Source organism: Corythoichthys intestinalis, chromosome 5 (assembly GCF_030265065.1).
Source record: "Corythoichthys intestinalis isolate RoL2023-P3 chromosome 5, ASM3026506v1, whole genome shotgun sequence".
Taxonomy (NCBI): domain Eukaryota; kingdom Metazoa; phylum Chordata; class Actinopteri; order Syngnathiformes; family Syngnathidae; genus Corythoichthys; species Corythoichthys intestinalis.
The window spans coordinates 45,906,001-45,925,803 of NC_080399.1; the positions used below are offsets into that span (position 1 = coordinate 45,906,001).

Here is a 19,803-nt window from a genome sequence, read left to right on the forward strand (position 1 = left end):
CATTTTAGAAAAAAATCAGACATTGTAAACAGGTACTCACAGTGTTGCTCATTATTTGAATAGTCTTTTCAACGAATACTGTTTTACTTGTACTTGAGTAAATTTTGGATGACTACTTTTACTTGAGTAATATTATTTAGAAGTAACGCCACTCTAACTTGAGTAAAATTTTTGGCTGCTCTATCCATCTCTGGTCATCACTGTGACTTGGGTCAAACACCAGTCACCGTTTGGCAGTGTGTAGATTAAAGCGTATTGTGTACCTTATGAAAAAGTGTGGTCAAATAATGTAAACGGTCCGGTTTCCTAGTCTAAGAGGATGAAAACACACTTAAAAGTATACCGAATGACAAAGTGCTGCCAAATGATGCGAATGGTTCAGTTTCCTTAAGTAATTTATAATTATTTATTACTTATTTTAATGTGTGGGTTCATTTTCGGAAATTAGCTTTGTTGTGAATTGCATGAGCCAAAATAAAGCCACACAGGAAAGGTAAATCTAGAACAGGTATATGTTATTCCAATGTAGTGCTCGTATTAACACAATTTCAAGCAGCACGATAAATCGAACATCGATTGCCTTTCCCTGAAACAAAATGGCAGCCTGCTGTTGCTCCCTGCAGCTGATCTGAGAACAGTTGCGACTTGAATATCTGCTGTTGTTGTCGTGCTGTCAGTTTACTTGGTGGTCTTCTTCCAAGTTGTCACTTTAAATTGTGTGTTTCTGGATGTTATCATGACCGTCACACACGCTGGTTTTTAACCGCCACCTCGGGCCAAAGTTTGACCCCAGGAATGTTTCGAGAAGCACAAGAATGGAAGAGAAAGCGTTAGAAGTTTACGGTGGGTGACTGAATCAGACTCCGATGGGAAAAAAATCGTTCTTATAAACAAAAATACACGTAAAGCAGGGACGATTGAAAGTTTGAGCGCCAAATGATACTAAAAAAATTTAAGCCGTCAACGCTTAACGATTGGTATGAGCGGATCATTTAATTTTCATTCGACGATTTCCTGGTTTGTGAGTTTCTCGGTTTACCCAATAGTTTGCTTTGCCAAACAAGCACTTCAATTTGATTAAAGATGATTAATAAATCTCAATGGACGTGTTATGCATAGAAGGGAGGGGGGGGGGGGGGTCACAACATGCTGATAACCCCAGAACGCAGTGTCAGCAATAAAATTAACAGGAATATTTATTATAATAAGTTGACAATGAGCGTTTTTTTTTTTCTTTTTCCCGTCATTCTTGAGGGGAATTCTAAATCAGGCTGCTTAGGCAATACTTTTCGCCAAGATCGTCATCCATTGAATCCATTGATTATGTCACCTGGTTATGTCAGGTGTCGTGCCAATGTAGTTACCCCAGTTAAAATCGTATCCCTGGGCAGAGCCATATGGAGGTAGATTTGTGTCTTTATTATTAAATCAAAAAAAAGTTGCTTCAGTAAAAAAGAAGGTTGCTTCAATCAAAATATGTATTTTCAATAAAAAAAGGAACTTGAATAAAGAAATGTGTTTGAATGCAAAAATAAATTTGGAACTCAAAAAAATGCATGTGAAAGCTATTTTTCTTTTTATTGGAGTCGTTTTTTGTTTTTTTTTTAATTGAAGTAATGTTGATTTGTGTTTGGGCCACATTTTGGCAAAGACATTTTTGTCTTTATTATTCAATCAAAAAATAAGTTGCCTCAAAAAAAAAAAAAAATAAAAAATAAAATAAAAAATAAAAAATACTTCAAAAAAACGAAAAATTTAAATCATAGCAAAACATTTTTCAATGCGAAAAAATATTTGAGATTGAAAAATTTGCATTTGAACACTTAATTTTTCATTGAAAAAGTTTTCTTTGAAGCAATCCTTTTTGTGTTTGGGCTATATTACGGGTAGGACATTTGTGTCTAAATCATTCAATCCCAAAAAAAGTTGCTTCAGTCATAAAAAAAAAAAAAAAAATAATAATAATAATTCAAAGGAAAAAAATCATTTGAAAAGTAAAATTGCCCTCCGCTATTTTTGTTGTTGTTGAAAATTATATGCAAAGCAAATGATCAAGTTGCTAGTCACATGATCTGTTTGAAAAATGATTTTAACTCATTATAAAAAAATATATTTTTTGTCCATTTCATAAATTTTTGTTGCAGTTTTATTGCTTTACAACTTTTATATATATAGGAAAGTCAATTTCATGCAATGACACTTTTCGGCCATGGGGGGGGGGGCTGACCCCACTGCCCCCCCCTTAAAATCCGCTTATGGTGTGATGTTTACTTAAAATGGATCACAAAACTAAATTCAGCTCATCTACTCAGCTAACGTAATGTCAGTCATGCATTCAGGTTTACATAAACATTGAGACTTGTTTTGTTTTGCGATAGGAACCAAAATTAGAGTTAAAAAACTAACTTCCCTTTCAAAACCTTTTGAGTGAAGTGAAATTATGGGGGAAGTTAACAATAACTCCATGAATGATTAAAATATTTACCGAATTATTCTATGAGCTTGGTTATGGAGCAATGTGGACTCATAACCCAAATTACTCCATGGCAGAGGATTCTGACATTTTTTTTGCCCCCTAATAGATGTGATCAGAACCATCCGTGACCCGGAAAAGCCCAACACACTAGAGGAACTTGATGTGGTGACAGAGAAGTGTGTGGAGGTCCGCGAGTTGGGCCCCGAAGAGTACCTCATCATCATCAAGTTCTCCCCGACCGTCCCGCACTGCTCGCTAGCCACCCTAATCGGTCAGTCACTTTCTTCCACTTTCTTGTCTTTTCCTAACTCTTTTATCGTATATGTGTGCAGGTTTGTGTTTACAAGTCAAGCTTCAGAGATGTCTTCCCTTCAAACATAAAGTGAGTGTATGACAAAGCAACAACTTGAGTAAGGCCTCCAAAAATATTTTGCTGTCAAGTACCAGAATAATAACGAGCACGATCAAAAAGCTACGTAATAGGTATAAATGTTTAAGCATAATGTAGCTTAAAAACTCCAAGATGTACGCAAATATTAACCAAAAGTGACCTAAATACTCAGAGTTGTACACAAATACCGTAATATTCAGACTATAAGAAGCACCTGACTAAGCCGCCACCCACCAAATTTGACACGAAAACGGCATTTTGTTCATAGATAAGCCGCAGCTGTCCTCACTGTATTATGGGATATTTACACCTGAAGATATTAGCCGATAACACTTTATTTGACAGCTGCATCAAACAACTGTCGTAAGACCAAAGGAACCACCATGAAGCTTTGACCCAATTGGCTGAAAAGCTTCATTGCTTCAAGAAGCTACATTTGGCCATCACTGTTCCCTTAGGGGAGACAGTCAACCTCCGCTGCCAAACCTGTTGTTGTCCAGCATGCATTGCAGCGCTACAGATGTAAATAACAATAAAATGTTAATGTTCTGTAAAAATTAATGTTCTGTGCTACTTATTTATTCAGTTTCTGTTCCAGTTGTTTCGTAAATTGCTAGTTATGGTATTTGGTCACACTTTATTTGACTGGCGGCATAAGACTGTCATTAGACAATCATAATTATAAATAGATTAATAAATGCTTACAAGAGATGTCATTTAGTGTTATCCGGCAAATTATCTCACTTTTGAATGGATGTAGATCCGAGCTGGACGTAAATGGAGTTAGTGACATGATTTGCCAGATGACACTTAATGACATCTGTCATAAGCATTCGGTAATGCCCATAATGTTGTCATAATTATGACAGTCCTGTGACGCCGCTGTCAAATAAAGTGTCACCTATTAACCCAAATAAATAAATAAGTTGCGTTGGACCATATGCCACAAGATTCGAAATGAGGGAAAAATGTAGCGGTTTATAGTCTGAAAATTACGGTACTCTCATAAAGATGGGTTGAATAATCTTAAATCTTTCATATAAATACTTACATCTTTAAATAAATGTACTGATGTATTGTTCATCTAACTGACAATTACTATATCGAAATCCATGGAGTGTAAGGAGTGAGTATGGAATCAGTAGGTGAATAACAACAAACTTAAACGTGTTTCATAACAAATGTGGTTTCAGCTGGAGATTTACATCAGCGAGGGGACGCACACCACCGAAGAGGACAGTGAGTTACTTTGCATCCTTTAACAACACTTCATAATATGTACCTCTGTGCGTGCGCGCACGTGTAAATGAAACTTGCCAACATTCCACAAGGAGGAATCAAGCATTTTTAATGTCACAGTTTTCAACCATTTGTTTTTTATAATGATTGAGCCATTTTGCCTCTTAAAATGTGTTAAATTCAAAGTGTGTATTCATTTTTGTTAGCTTTTCTTAAGGACTTCTGATAATGAGCAGTGGTTCTCAAACATTTGACACCAACTGCCACCAGAAAACATGTTTTTCTTCACTTAGGACCACTATGAACACCAATATTAAAACAATAATGCACAGCACAACAAGAATGTATTTAAATGTAATTTTTCTTTCTTTTTTTTTTTTTGAAAAAATGTCCACTTTCTGTAACTCATTTTGTTCAATTCTCAAAAATGGCTGCCTGCTAATTATATATTTAATTTAAATTGCTGCTCCATACAAAAAAATGATTTATAAAGCAACATTTTAAAAATTGTCAGGTTTGCCCAAACATTTTTATATCCCTGTATATTATCAAAGAAGGGGGAGCAGTTTTAAGAGCTTATTAGTATCAGTGTTGTTTTTGGCAGGCCTTTTAATTTTTGTGTTAGGCTAATAAGTACAGTGGGGCAAATAAGTATTTAGTCAACCACTAATTGTGAAAGTTCTTCCACTTGAAAATATTAGCGAGGCCTGTAATTGTCAACATGGGTAAACCTCAACCATGAGAGACAGAATGTGGAGGGGAAAAAAAACAGAAAATCACAATACTTTGTTATGTACCCTTTGTTGGCAATAACGGAGGCCAAACGTTTTCTGTAACTCTTCATAAGCTTTTCACACACTGTTGCTGGTATTTTGGTCCATTCTTCCGTGCAGATCTCTAGAGCAGTGATGTTTTGGGGCTGTTGTTGGGCAACACTTTCAACTCCCTCCACAGATTTTCTATGGGGTTGAGATCTGGAGACTGGCTAGGCCACTCTAGGAACTTGAAATGCTTCTTACGAAGCCACTCCTTTTTTCCCCATAGCTTTGTGTTTGGGATCATTGTCGTGCTGAAAGACCCAGCCACATCTCATCTTCAATGCCCTTGCTGATGGAAGGAGATTTTCACTCAAAATCTCTCGATACATGACCCCATTAATTCTTTCCTTTACACAGATCAGTCGTCCTGGTCCCTTTGCAGAAAAACAACCCCAAAGCATGATGTTTGCACCCCCATGCTTCACAGTGGGTATGCTGTTCTTCGGATGCAATTCAGTATTCTTTCTCCTCCAAACACGAGAACGTGTGTTTCTACCAAAAAGTTCTATTTTGGTTTCATCTGACCATAACACATTCTCCCAGTCCTCTTCTGGATCATCCAAATGATCTCTAGCGAACCGCAGACGGGCCTGGACGTGTACTTTCTTCAGCAGGGGGACACGTCTTGCAGTGCAGGATTTGAGTCCCTGGCGGCGCATTGTGTTACTGATAGTAGCCTTTGTTACTGTGGTCCCAGCTCTCTGTAGGTCATTCAATAGGTCTCCCCGTGTGGTTCTGGGATTTTTGCTCACAGTTCTTGCATGGAGCCCCAGATCGAGGGAGATTATCAGTGGTCTTGTATGTCTTCCATTTTCTAATTATTGCTCCCACAGTTGATTTCTTTACACCAAGCGTTTTACCTATTGCAGATTCAGTCTTCCCAGCCTGGTGCAGGTCTACAATTTTGTCTCGTGTCCTTCGACAGCTCTTTGGTCTTGGCCATAGTGGAGTTTGGAGTGTGACTGACTGAGATTGTGGACAGGTGTCTTTTATATCGATAATGAGTTAAAACAGGTGCCATTAATACAGGTAAAGAGTGGAGCCTTGCTAGACCTCGTTAGAAAAAGTTAGACCTCTTTGACAGCCAGAAATCTTGCTAGTTTGTAGGTGACCAAAAACTTATTTACCCATGTTGACAATTACAGGCCTCTCTAATCTTTTCAAGTAGGAGAACTTGCACAATTGGTGGTTGACTAAATACTTATTTGCCCCACTGTATTATCGTCCAAAAGACTTAGTCATACTGTAGTCATTTCAAAATGTGTTTGTCTTCGTCTAGTTTTAGTCGACATATACTCAAAAGGTTTTCGTCTGTAACAATTAGTCAACAACAGTTTAGTCCAAAGATAAAAAGGTTTCCAACAATTTCGAATGAACATTGACTGATATGCACATATTGTAGTGTCTACAAGGACAATGCCATGTTGTTGATAATACACACTCAGCTAGAAAACTGTACATTATTTTCAATTAATTACGACCAACTGGACGCCAGGAATGTATTTAATAAAAAAAAAATAATAAAAAAAAAGCGAGTTTAAGAGGACGCGCTCCGTTAGCAATAACCTAATGCTAACACGAACGTTATGCTAATGCTACGAGTTACATTTCGTGTGTGATAATCACTTGGCACAGACCTTGAAAGGCTAAAGCAACTTTGCATATTCTCTCTTGCCAAGACAAGAAAACAAATTTTATCATGTGTTACAAATTGTGAACATGTGACGCATGGCGCATTTTCATCTCGTTAAGTTTTAGTCTCCCAAGACACATTTTTAGCTCGTTATGGTCATGGGAAAAAATGTTTGTCGATGAAATATTTTCGTTTTCGTCATTGTTGACGAAAAGAATATTGATTTCTATAGAATGGATAATGATAATGAATCTAATGTGCCTGTAGATTAGATGACATTTCAGTGTATTAACACACTTTAGCTGGTCATTGGCGCAAAGAAAGGTTCAACGTTCTTACTCGTTTCTCATATTCGTTTCTCACTTGTGTATGTTTATGACCAGTCAACAAGCAGATCAACGACAAGGAACGGGTGGCTGCCGCCATGGAGAACCCCGACCTCAGGGACATCGTGGAGCAGTGCGTCATTGAACCTGACGACTGACAGCACATGCGCTGCTCACGTCGTGTGCGTCTAGGGGTGTGTGTGTGTGTATATATACAGGACCATATAGAGTAGTCATTTTTGTACAGTTCCTGTCAATCGGGGTTATGAGTCCCAGGCATTTGTTATTAACAGAAGTGGAAGGTTCACATCCTTGCACCATGTTGTGCTTTCCTTCCTACAAATAAAAATGTGTCAATGGTGACAGGCACATACCATTTTTAAATCATACATTGAAACAAATATCATAGTTTTGTGTTGGCTTCCATAGAGAATTTTTTATTAAAAACATTAATCAAAAGTGTGTCATTCTTGACTCAAATGAACTTAACGACCTGTTTACAACTTTTTGGAGCTCATCACACCGATGCAAGTTAGCATGGAAGCAGTCAGTGTATTTGTCCAATTTGTCCATGAATGTGAGCCATAAAAAGATATATTATAAACATTTTTAATGCCACCCGAATCATGACTCAGTATAGTGATTGAAAAATAGTTGATCTGAAAATGTTAAAATCAGCATATTGGCATCATCTAAAAATTGCCTGTGTCACACCCCCTCCAAATTTTTTAGGAAACGAAAAATGAGCTACAGTATTTGACAGTTTTATATTCCTAAACAATTTGAATAATTTTTGTTAAAAAAAAAAAAGACCATTTACTTTAAGGAGGGTGGCAATATGAAATCAAAATGCATTTGTTTCATAACACCTTTTAAGTGTGTCGGAGCAGTTACACGGTGTTTGTTAACCATTGTTTGGGTACAAAACCAGTATAATGCTTAGAAAGATACTGCAAAAGCTGTTTCCCACAATGTTGAGATGATACCAAAAATGAAAACATATTGGAGGTAAACGCCCTACGTCACCTCCGCTTAATCGTGCAGCTGTGGATTGCCAACAGCAGGAGTGTAAAACTGGGATTCAAATGACAGATTGGGCTACTTTGGTTTATTTTACAATCAAAAATACTGTTGATTGTGACTCAGCTGCCCCAAATATAGAATTCATAAAAGTACTCAGTCATGACAGTGGGCGTTTTAACCTGAATATTGGCTGCATACTGTATAAATGTACCCATTGTTAATGTGTGTGTGTCTGTGTGCGTGTGTTGTGTGTCTATTTCTGTTTTTGTGTCTTAAGTATGGATGTATGTTAACACAAATCTTTAATTATAAAAAAAAAGGGAAAAAAAGCCTCGTTATACTTCTTTTTGCACGTTGCGCAAAACGGCGACGATACCCGGCGACCAGAAAGCCGGTTCGCAGTTATTTTTGTGGGAAAGTGGCAAGCATACTTGTCGTTGCGTCTATGTATCTATTTATCTGTCTGTCAATTGCACTGGCAACGCAGATGAGGGAGACACTAATCGAGTGGAGCCGCCGTATTTTGCTGTCAAAAAGAGTGGTCGATGTGCGCATGTGCGTAGTAATTTTCCCACGGTTTTAGTTTTGTTTTCCCCGCTAATTTTAGAAACCCTTTTGAGAAGATGGCAAAAAGAAAAAAAGACGAGTATCGTACTTGTCAGCAGGAATGGACAGAGGAATTTGCCTTTGTCGAGAGAGCAGGTTCTGCGGTGTGTCTAATATGCAATGATAAAATTGCATCTATGAAAAGGTCAAATATAAAGCGGCACTTCTCCCCGCCATACTACATTTGCATCGAAATATCTGGCGGGGGACAACAGGAAGAAAGCATGTCAAGAGCTTCTTACAAGAGTGCAAACTAGTCAGTAGCAACTCCGTGTTTAGACCAAACAAGGTGACTGGAATTCGACTAGCTTTGCTCTCGCTTTAGAAATTGTGAGAAACGGGAAGCCATTCACAGATGGGGAGTACGCCAAAGCATTCATGCTTGATGTTGCCACTGAACTTTTTGACGACTTTTCGGCTAAAGACAAGATTATTAAACGGATAAAAGACATGCCCCTGTCAGCAACAACTGTTCACGATCGTACCGTCATGATGTCAAATCAAATTGAGGCAACGCAAGTGAAGGACATAAATTTGGCTCCTTTTTTTCACTCGCTCTGGATGAGTCAACGGACGTAAGCAATTTATCACAGTTCAGCGTGATCGCAAGGTATGTTGTCGGTGACATACTACATGAGGAAATTCTGGCAGTTTTGGCTATGCAAGGAACAACAAGAGGGGAGGATTTATTCAAGTCCGTCATTGAGTTCGCTAAAGAAAAAAATCTACCAATGGACAAACTTGTTTCGGTGTGCACTGATGGTGCTCCGTGTATGCTTGGAAAAAACATAGGATTCATGTCGCTTCTTCGTGAACATGAAAAGAGATGTATCCTGAGTTTCTCAATGCCTGCATCACGCTTAACCCCATCAAGTATCAACCAGACTACAAAGCCATCAGCAACACCATGCAGCAACAGAAGTCGAATTAATGGAAAGAAATATTCAGCATTGATTAGCAACAGCATAACAATGTTATTAAAAAGAATTCAGAGACTTATTGTACTTTAAAATTTTTGAAATTACATAAAATGCACACATTACTCGTATTATTTTTAAACATATTGTATGGCTTTCACAGGATTACATTAAAAAAAAAAAAGAAGTGTTTATGGCTCTCTCAGCCAGAAAGGTTCCCGACCCCTGCTCTAGTCCTATGATCTAGACCTATCACCGCCACTCTCTTCTCGTGACAACAAATGACTGACAAGAGTGAGAGACGGGAGCACAGTTATCACCAATCAGCAATGAGGAGGCCGAACCCCTCTCCATCCCAGCTTCTCGCCCGGACCCGTTGGAAATTGCGGCAAGGTAAGGGATTAATGTCAAAAATTGTTAACTTCTTAAATCTAAAAGTTTGAGTGATGGCATATAATAGGCTTCATAAATCATTCAATCATATCGTTCGATCAGTTCCTGCGCTTGTAATGGTGTCTATAACCAGAGGTGTACCAAGGGTCCCCGGGGGCCCCAGGCACAGTTGGACTTGGAGCAATAGCCTATTTAATAAAAGTATAATAATGCCTCGGTCTCATAGAGTGCTTTTTAGGACACTCAAAGTGCCCAGCTTCTACTACATTAGGACATAAAACTACAGTAACATAGTACACTCACCGCTGTCTTGCTTCCTTTTCTCCTCCTCTGCTTTTTTTTCTTTCTTTTGTCGCTTCCAGAAGGCTAACTTCTCTTCATTTTGGATATTCGCCAATTAAAAAACAGCCAAATTGCCGCTCACTCTCACTCTGAGTCACGTGGTGGTGATGGTGGTGGTTGGGGGGGGGGGGGGGGGGGGGGCTTTCACTGGCAGTGTCGCACTTGTCCCTGCCACAGTGCAGTAAAGCTGTGTGTGCTAAATCTGTTGGCCCGAGGGGACGTGACCCCTCTGTCTATAACACAAGTATTCGCTTAATTTCTTGATAACTGACTTCAGATAGTCCTCGATATTTCACCGCCTCGTAGAACGCAGTTACTCGAGGTAGCTCTAACTGCGGAGGGGCTAACTAGCGCCTTTCACACAGGGCTTTGCTAGTAAAGTTAGCGTACGTCAGTTGGGATCTGTTGGCGTTGAGACCTTTGTAACGGGGCCGGATGTATGGTGGGGCCGGGGTGGGCATGGCCCACCCAGACGTGAGTCGTGCCCACCCAATAAAAATGTCGGGAATATCTATTGTAGCGTCACACTGGATATAGAGAACGCACGGAGAGTTTGTCTCACCTACTTTTTTATTGCACGATTAACGGTTACTGTTGGCCGCAACCACGCTGTTGTGAATAGGGAATGGGACGTACTACGTCACTGTTTGGACGCGCCTCCATGCTGGCAATATGATTTACTTCCGGTTCGGCAGAGTCAATGCGGATTGTAACGTGTGGTAGTGCTAAGCTAACTCTTTCGGTGTTTTAGAAAAAAAATGGGTGCTTATTGTTGCGTTACCGGGTGCAACAGCGTCTCCTACGACAAAAAAAGGGGTTAGGAAAAATGGACTCACTTTTCACCGTTTTCCTGCATGGAGGACCAAATATCAGATCACGAAGGTACGACGGATGGCTGGATTGCAGCGGTTCGTCGGAAAAGCATTTCTTATGATCATATTTCTGCTGGAATGAGAGTGTGTTCCTGTCATCTCTACTCTTGTAAGTTGAACGATTTATCCACTTTTGGTTTCAATACGTTTTTCTTTTTTTAAACCGTTGTGTAAATCTGCCTCGGTAGCAATGCTCGCCTACTACGACTCACCTACCTGTTGTGTTCCTAGGTAAACCTGCTGACAACACATCCCGATTGGTCACCATCTCTCTTCTTGGATCATTTGACAAAGAAAATTTGTTCAATGGAGTGGTTCCATTTGTCCTGTGTCGGACTCAAACAAGCCCCTGCAGCAGACGCCATCTGGGTCTGCCCTTCTTGTCGATGAACTGCGGGCTTTTAACTTGTGAAAATGCAAGAACTTTAATGCATATATTTATTCTGCCTGGCTATTTAACTATGGCCAGTGACGTATTATTATTATTAATTTTTTTTTTAAATCACTTTGACAAAGACACGTTTCATTGTAATGTTGAATTTATATATTCTATTATTATTTTTAAATTATAATATTCTTATTTGCACTTATGGAGACTTTAGACTGTCAATTCAAATAGTGTTGGAAAAGTTGCAATACCTAAAATAGAAATGCAAGAACTGTAAAGTACATATTTATACACGTTTATTTACCTAAGGCCACTGGATGTTTTTTAACTGCTTTGAAAAATACAGGTTTTGTTGTGATCTTGTATTTATATAGTATATAGGTTATTATTATGTATTATAATATTTGCTGCCCCCTGCCAGAGTGTGGGCCATTTTGTACTAAAAGGATTTTAAACTGTCAGTTCAAATACTGTGTTGGAGACTAGTACTTGCAATACTTAAAATGGAAATGCAAGAACTTTAAAGCACACATTTATCCTGTCTGGCAATTTACCCAAGGCCAGTAAATAGTGTTTTAAACTGCTTTGACAAAGACACGTTTATTGTGATCTTGTATTTGTGTATTACTTATAATTATATAATATTTGCTGCCACCGTCAGAGGGTGGGCCTTGTTTGCGCTAATTTAAAGATTTTAAACTGTCAATTCAAATATCGTATTGGAGAAATTGCATTACTTGAAATAAATCTATTGCAACTTATCAGTCCCAGTTCTTGTCTACAACACTGTCCAAAAATTGTCAATGCATATTCCAAATAGAATAACAAAATTAAGTCACCTGACTTTGTAATTATTACACCTGTTTATTATGAAGACCTGAAGTAAACAACAAGCAGTTACAGTTTGTCAAGAAGTTGTTCAAGTCATGTTTTGGTATTCATATTTTATTGACTTTTCACAACAACACTTGGGATCGTGTTTGTAAGAGCAGAGCAAACTGAAGTTTCAGCGTGCACTCTTCGCCTTTCCAACCTCTCATAACGCTCCGATGTGGTGCGCTTGACCTCAGAATAACCCAAGAAGAGATATGGTGACCAATCAGGATGTGTTGTCAGCATTTCATATGCAGGTTTTCCTAGTAACACAACAGGTAGGTGAGGAGGAGGAGTAGGTTAGCATTGCTACCGAGGCAGATTTACACAACAGTAAAAAAACAAACAAAAAAAAAAACGTATTGAACGTATTGAAACCAAAACGGATAAATCGTTCAACTTACAAGAGTAGAGATGAGGGGAATACTCTCATTCCAGCAGAAATATGATCATAAGAAATGCTTTTCCGACGAACCGCTGCAATCCAGCCATCCGTAGTACCTTCGTGATCTGATATTTGGTCCTCCATGCAGGAAAACGGTGAAAAGTGAGTCCATTTTTCCTAACCCCTTTTTGTCTGTGGGAGACGCTGCTGCACCCGGTAACGCAACAATAAACGCCCATATTTTCTTTCTAAATCACCGAAGGAGTTAGCTTAGCACTACCACACGTTACAATCCGCATGGATCTGCCGAACCGGAAGTAAATCATATTGCCAGCATGGAGGCGCGTCCAAACAGTGACGTAGTACGTCCCATTCCCTATTCCCTGCTGTGAGGGCTGGACAGCGAACTGCCTCGCTTTGGGACAACAGCGTTGTTGCACATGCGCAGAGTATTCTAAAAAGACCGCGGTTGAGGAAAAAAAGTTCGTCCTCGGCCGATAAGTAAGTTATAATGTTCTCCACGTATACTGCAACCATATATGTGATGCTTGTGCTTGTATCAGTACTCTTTATTATTGTTTGTAGTTCGTAGCACGTTAGCTCCGCTCGTAGCATCCCATTGTTAACGTAGCATTCTATTGCTAACGTAGCGCCTAGAGCGTGATAATATATGTACAAGTTGCACTGTATTGGATCGCTAAGGGTACATCCCGAAATTAATCCCATTCAATGTTCAGATTTGAGATCGCTGTCCGTTGTGATGGTAGTTTTCTGATTCATTTAGCTACCGAGTGCTTAGCTTGCGCTATAGCAGCTCTCTTGTTTGTGGCAATTGCCATTTATTATTGATGGTTCATTGCTTGTCTAATGTGGACATCTAATGGTCATTTTTTGGATAACGCCTAGTTCAGTTTAGGCTGGAATTCATTCAATTCATTTTATTGTGAATTGTACATGTTATTCCACTATAATACGTGTATTGATGTTTTTCATCAAACCAACTGAAGTTGCTGCATCTTCTCTGACCGGAGGATTAGGTCAATTATATTCAACCGGCAACATTGTCACCGACCCCCAAATCCTCACACACATCGAACAAGCAATCACCAAAACAAGCTGTTTTTCCAACCTCATTTGTTATCCGCGCTTCCTCTCACTCCTCCAGACACATTCTCGCAGTCGGACATCCGGACATTAATGACGTCACCAGCCACAAGAAAGCGTCGCCATATTGAAATGGGGGCAAAAACACGAGTCACAAGCAGTTGCTCTGTCGTGCATTGTAGTACAAACGCGTTGAACTTTGGTCTTATTTGCGGTCTTTTTTCCCCCGTCGGAATGACAAAGTTGCCGTGTTGCGGGTTGTAACACAAAGAAGAGTTCGGAGCCGCATTTGAAGTTCTTTATTCTTCCTCGTGAGAAGAAAAGGACAAGCAAATGGCTGAAAGCAATCAATCGAGGAACAGTAAAAGAAGACGGTTCCGTGGACCATTCTCGCCAGTGGGAACCTAAATCCAGGCACAATTACGTTTGCAGCCGACATTTTATTACTGGTGAGTAAACTTTAATCGATTTTTTTTGCCCCAATTAGCTGCTAGGATTCAATAGACTAGGCAGTGGTTATTATTACTGTAACTAACGACTTGCAAACCGTTATTTTTCTTCTGCCGTGAACTGCTCTGATCGGTCAATCGGTATATTATTGGCCTGGTGGGAATTGGTTATTTTGCCGTGACGTGTTCACGGCTAAATACAGTAACGCTTAGAGGCGAATTACCGGTTACAGCAGAAATAATCACTCTGTATACACTACCAGTTTTCTTAGTTCCACACAGTACATATTCCATGAAAGTGATGAAGGTCAATTTACTGGTTGACTTTATGAGGTAGTTGTAGATGTTTCCGAACTCCACTGCAGGCAATTCCTTTGGATTGTTTATCCAGCTATCAGCTGCGACTTTGTATGGGCAGATTTGCAGGCCAATACACGCTAATTTTAAGTTGTATCGCCTCCTCGCGTCTGTCGACAGTGGCTCGTGATAATAATAAGTCATGTTTAAGACGTTTTTATGAAAAAAAGACGTAAAACACAGCTGAAATATATGAATTTCAGACATTTGTCTACGGATGTTTACCTGTGTGTGCCTCCGTCTCAAAATGGCGACATGTTGCTATGCAAGATGACGTCATCGTGACATTACGCCGACTGCGAGAATAAGTAGATAGATGAATGAAAATAAAAACAAATAAACCCCCCAAAAATTAATGCAGCCACAACGGGACACAAGCCAGTGTCCTACTTGTGCCAGTCCCAAGCCTGGAGAAATACAGAGGGTAAAAAAAAGCTTGCATTGGGGGTGCCCCCTCAAGATTTCTTAGTGCCCACACTGGTGGGTAAATCTAGATCCGGGCCCGGTTTGTACACCCCCCCGTTCATAAAACAGCCTGCAGGTGTACTTCTGTTTATCCAGTATGATGCCCTATCAATCGAAGTTAAGGACAATGGGACTAGTTGCTTTGGTTGAATGTAAATAAAGTTATGATTGATCACTACTGTTAATGCTTTTGAAGACTTGTAATGTTTTTTATTCTATCTATCTATCTATCTATCTATCTATCTATCTATCTATCTATCTATCTATCTATCTATCTATCATACGGTAATAGTTAAGTGAATGGAATTTAAACTGTACCTGTAAATTCATATTTTATGCTATACAGCTGTTCTCTGCTTAATGCAAATGGGACATACTGTATATTTTATAATTTAGAGTTTGTATAGTTTGCTACTCAATATGTCTTATATGTTCTGATTTTAGGATGAGAGATTTAGGAGTGAAGGATGCTATTATAATAAAGCAGCTGGATGCAGGCCTCAGGTGTGCTTGGAACATGGCCTGGCTTAATCTGGAATATCATGTGGAGGTGAAGGGAAAAGACAGGGCATTCCTGATATCAGATGTGTTTAGGAAGATAGATAAAGCAGGTCATGCAAGGTGCATTCTGTGCCACAAAGAAATAAATTATGGAAACAAAGGGAGCCATGCTTTGTTGGCACATTGTAAAACAGAGATCCACAAAAAGAAAGCTTGTGACCTGTCAGGCACTCATAGTATAGGCAGCTTTCTGTCCAGTGAAGCAGGGCCATCTACATCAGCTCCAAACCAGGGACCAGAGAACATCAGACAGCAGTGCCAGGCAAAGCTTCCAACTCCCATAGCAAATCGTATAGCAAATTCAGAGGTAGGGATAGAGCTTTTCAGCTCAGCACAAGCAGCGCCACCAACATTACAAGCCATAACCTTATCCATGTGTTGTTACACAATTGTCATTTTTTGTTGTTGTAGGCCATGGTTCTTAGAGTGCTAGCAGAGCGCTCTCTTCCCTTCTCTATTGCACCAGTGATTGTGGAGCTTGCTCAAACCCTTGCTCTGGACAAAGAGGCTTTGCAGGGGATGAAGCTTTCTAGGACCGCAGCAGCTTACAAGATGGTCCATGGACTTGGGCGGACCTACTCCGACAGAACTTTGTCCTACATGAGGAGTAGACCTTTTTCGTTAAATATAGATGAAAGCACAACAAACAACAACAAAAAGGTTATATTCTGAGTTGTTTTCAGTAATGTTTTGAGTTTCATAACTCTTAAGCCTTAAATAATATGATGGGCTATATACAATAACCATTTTGCTTCAAAATGTATGATTTAAAATTTGATGATAATGATGTTTATCCACGATGCATTAGTGTTTATGTGTTTGTTGTGTTTTTGCTCTGATCCTCCTGTAAAGCATCTTTGAATACCATGAAAAGTGCTATAGAAAACTGATTTATTATTATTATAATTAAAGGTGCTGTCCATGCTTGTGAGCTACTACCACGATGGCCTGAAGAAAGTTGTTGTCGAGCATTTGGGAACATTGGAGATCTTAAAAGGTACTGCTGCCAGCTTGGAGAGAGAGCTCTGTCAGTTCTTTGACCAGAACAAAATTCCATGGAGAAATCTGGTAAGCATCTTGATGGATTCATGTGCCGTCATGAGAGGAAGCAAGACTGGCTTGGAGACAAGAATCCACCAGCACTGTCCAGGCCTTCTCGACATCGATGGGGACTCCTGTCACCACATGCACAATTGTGCAAAGAAGTTTGCACAGCCGTTTGAATGTCACCTGGAGCAGCTATTCAGTGATCTTCAGATGGACCACCAGTGGTGCCCAGATCAGGTACAAATGAAACTAAATTTAATGTGTAGTTTCTTCCTTTAGAGAATATGGAAGTCAATTATCCATCTTAGACAAACCTGAAAAGGGGCTGAAATACTGAAAGATTGATTTATATATCTATATAACCAGAATATAGCTTGTAGTACTTAGACCTTGGTTCCATATTTGGATTAAATGGCAATACATTACTATGTATATTATCACTTCATTTGGCGATATGTACAAAACATATTTACAGAGGACTTTATATATATAAAATAAACATGCTGGAATGGATATTGGGCCTTTTAATCAGAGAAATTTTAGAGAATTTAGGTATAGCAATTTAGTAATTTCACAAATTCTCTGTTGGTCAGGTGCAGTACTTTAAAGAGCTATGCCTTTTGATGAACATTCCTGACTCCAGTCCTCAGAGGGGGTTTGTAAACCATCGCTGGCTCTCAGCGTATGATGCCAGCATGTGCACTTTCAGCATGCTACCAGCTTATAAAGTCCTTTACTATGGGTACTTAAGCGTGGAGGACCAGGAACTGTACCAAGAGCACCTGGAAGCCTTATATACCCAATACAGTGTGAGTCAGGCAGGAAAAAGCAGGATCAGGTGGATACATGAAGACCTCAAGAGGAAAGGTGAAGAACACTGATCCCCAGTTGCATCTTTCAGACATGCTCATTAAACTTATAAATTGTGGGTAGTTATCAACATACTACTTTCTTTTTTATGCCTTTACTTAGGTATGACCCAGCAGGGCAAAGATCGTAAGAAGAGGGTCTGCCAAAAAATCTGGCATCAGGAGACAATCACAAAGCTGCAGCTCAGTGTTTACATTGGTGTCCTGGCCATTTTTAAGGAGTATGTCATGGTTTTCCTGGTGGGTACCAGCCTTTTCTGTCGTGACTGTTCACTAGTGTTGACTGTTGACTAGTGTGTATGTGTACACCACACACACACTTGCATCCTTTTAACCTGCAGGAGGAATGTCTGTGGCCGCTGCTTTGCATAAAAGCTAAATGTAATATAATATGTTTCCATTCACAGGGAAGTGACACATTGATACACAAGCTTCATGAAAAACAGCTTGAGCTGTTCATGTCCTTCTTGGCCTGCTTTGTTAAGGGGGAGTACTTCACAGCATTGTCACCCAGGGGTCTTGTTAATCTGGTCTTGGAGGACCACATGATTTTGCCTGCAAAAGAGATCTATGTTGGACAGGATGCAGACACATTGAGGTCAAAGACTCCAAATCATGCTGTAAGTACTCTGTAGCGTAGGAAGTATTAAATAACTGTTCTAGCCATACATTGGGAATATGTATTCATCATGAACTTTGGCGTATCATGTTTTAGTTGCTGAAGCCATTTATGGAGAAGCTACAGACCGCTTACACAACCACTGCTGCATATATGCAGGCAAAGCTTCCCTTGGACAGCCAGACCCTGAAGGCCCTCTCTGCTCTCGACCCACTTTTGAGAGGCCATTCTCAAGGACCCATCCAACTGAAGAGACTGAGTGGAATGTTGAATCACCTCCTTCCGACAGGCTGTGATGTCCACCAAGAAATCCTGAAGTTCAGTGTTGATCTGGCGTTGCCTGTCTTCAAGGAGGGAGATTGCTTCGTGGAGTGGTGGGATCATGTTTTTCAGAAGGAAAAATATCAGGCCCTCACTGCACTGGTGAAAAGTGCTCTGTCCATCTTCCATGGCCCCAGGGTGGAGTCAGCCTTCAGTCAAATGAATGAAGTGATTGACAGCAAAAGTGGCTATATGAACATTTCGACCTGCAATGCCATTCAAACTGTAAAATACAACCACCTGGCTAGAGGGAAATCTGCCGTGGAATTGTTCAGAAGGGATAATGTGCGTTATGGAGAGGTGGACCGGGTTTTGTGCAAAAACATCCGGACAGCTGGAACAACCGACAAATGCCAGCGACAACAGCGTTTGAAGAAGGCTGAATGTGGAGTGCTGCAAAGTGCGACAGCAAGTAAAGCCGAGATGGCTGACAAGGAGAAGCAGGCCAGGCTGAGGCACGCAGCTAAGCACAGGAAGAGGGCCTGTGAGATTTTAGTGCAGGCCAAAAAGAAAAAGAAATGAACTTTGTTCTCAATACTGTTAATGCCTATGATATTGTTTTTTTGTCTACAGTTGTCCAATAAAGACTTGTAGATGTTAAATTATTATGTACTGTGTTTAATTCTAGATGTCGCTGGTTGCACTATGAAATGCACTTTTCCGTGCATGCCGTGTGTCCATGTTACTTTGTCACCTTTTTCACCCCTAACCAGTCTGCATGCCTGTCAATGGAATCTGCTTTTGAACGTGGAATTAGTCATTTTATGTGTGTGTGTGTGCGCACATGTGTTAGCAGTTCAGTTGCATACAAACAGGCCTCAGTTGGTCATCTGGTTTTCCGATCTCTTTCTGGGAATTGATTCAATTTGTGCTTTTTTTCTTGTCCTCTCTGCAGAAAGCTAATGTCAACACATTTATATTCATTGTACATGTGTGTGTGTGCGTATGTGTGCCCCTATAGTATATATATATTAGGGCTGCAACTATCGAATATTTTAGTAATCGACTGAAAATTCTATCGATTAATCGAGTATTCGGATAAAACATTTTTAGATGAACAATTATAAATATACGTATATGTGAAAACGACATTTCATCTAATATTTAACCATTTTCAGTCAATCTATTTTCAATGTACATTGTTAAAAACAGCCAACAATTGCATCTCAGATGTAACTAGGATAAAAAAAAAGACATTCACTGCTTTCACTCAAAAAACTTTTAGAGCTTATTAAAAAAAAATATATATATACATATAAATCTCTTACCTAAAAATGCCATTATGCTTGATAACACACATCACTTAAAAGTTAGGTGTTTTTCCCAAGT

General features: G+C 39.6%; 2 protein-coding genes across 2 annotated transcripts; both read left to right on the forward strand.

The window, feature by feature from the left end:
• The first annotated feature begins 603 nt into the window (after positions 1 to 603).
• ciao2a (cytosolic iron-sulfur assembly component 2A) lies at positions 604 to 7,577 on the forward strand. Its single transcript, XM_057836813.1, has 5 exons — positions 604 to 843; positions 2,583 to 2,747; positions 2,809 to 2,858; positions 4,061 to 4,106; positions 6,941 to 7,577. The coding sequence occupies exons 1-5, from the start codon at positions 816 to 818 to the stop codon at positions 7,039 to 7,041; spliced, it is 390 nt and encodes a 129-aa protein (XP_057692796.1). The 5' UTR covers positions 604 to 815; the 3' UTR covers positions 7,042 to 7,577.
• Positions 7,578 to 13,078: 5,501 nt separating this feature from the next.
• LOC130915730 (uncharacterized) lies at positions 13,079 to 19,146 on the forward strand. Its single transcript, XM_057835741.1, has 8 exons — positions 13,079 to 13,183; positions 15,502 to 15,925; positions 16,030 to 16,278; positions 16,531 to 16,902; positions 17,259 to 17,532; positions 17,638 to 17,774; positions 17,942 to 18,154; positions 18,250 to 19,146. The coding sequence occupies exons 2-8, from the start codon at positions 15,503 to 15,505 to the stop codon at positions 18,994 to 18,996; spliced, it is 2,415 nt and encodes an 804-aa protein (XP_057691724.1). The 5' UTR covers positions 13,079 to 13,183; position 15,502; the 3' UTR covers positions 18,997 to 19,146.
• Positions 19,147 to 19,803: the final 657 nt, after the last annotated feature.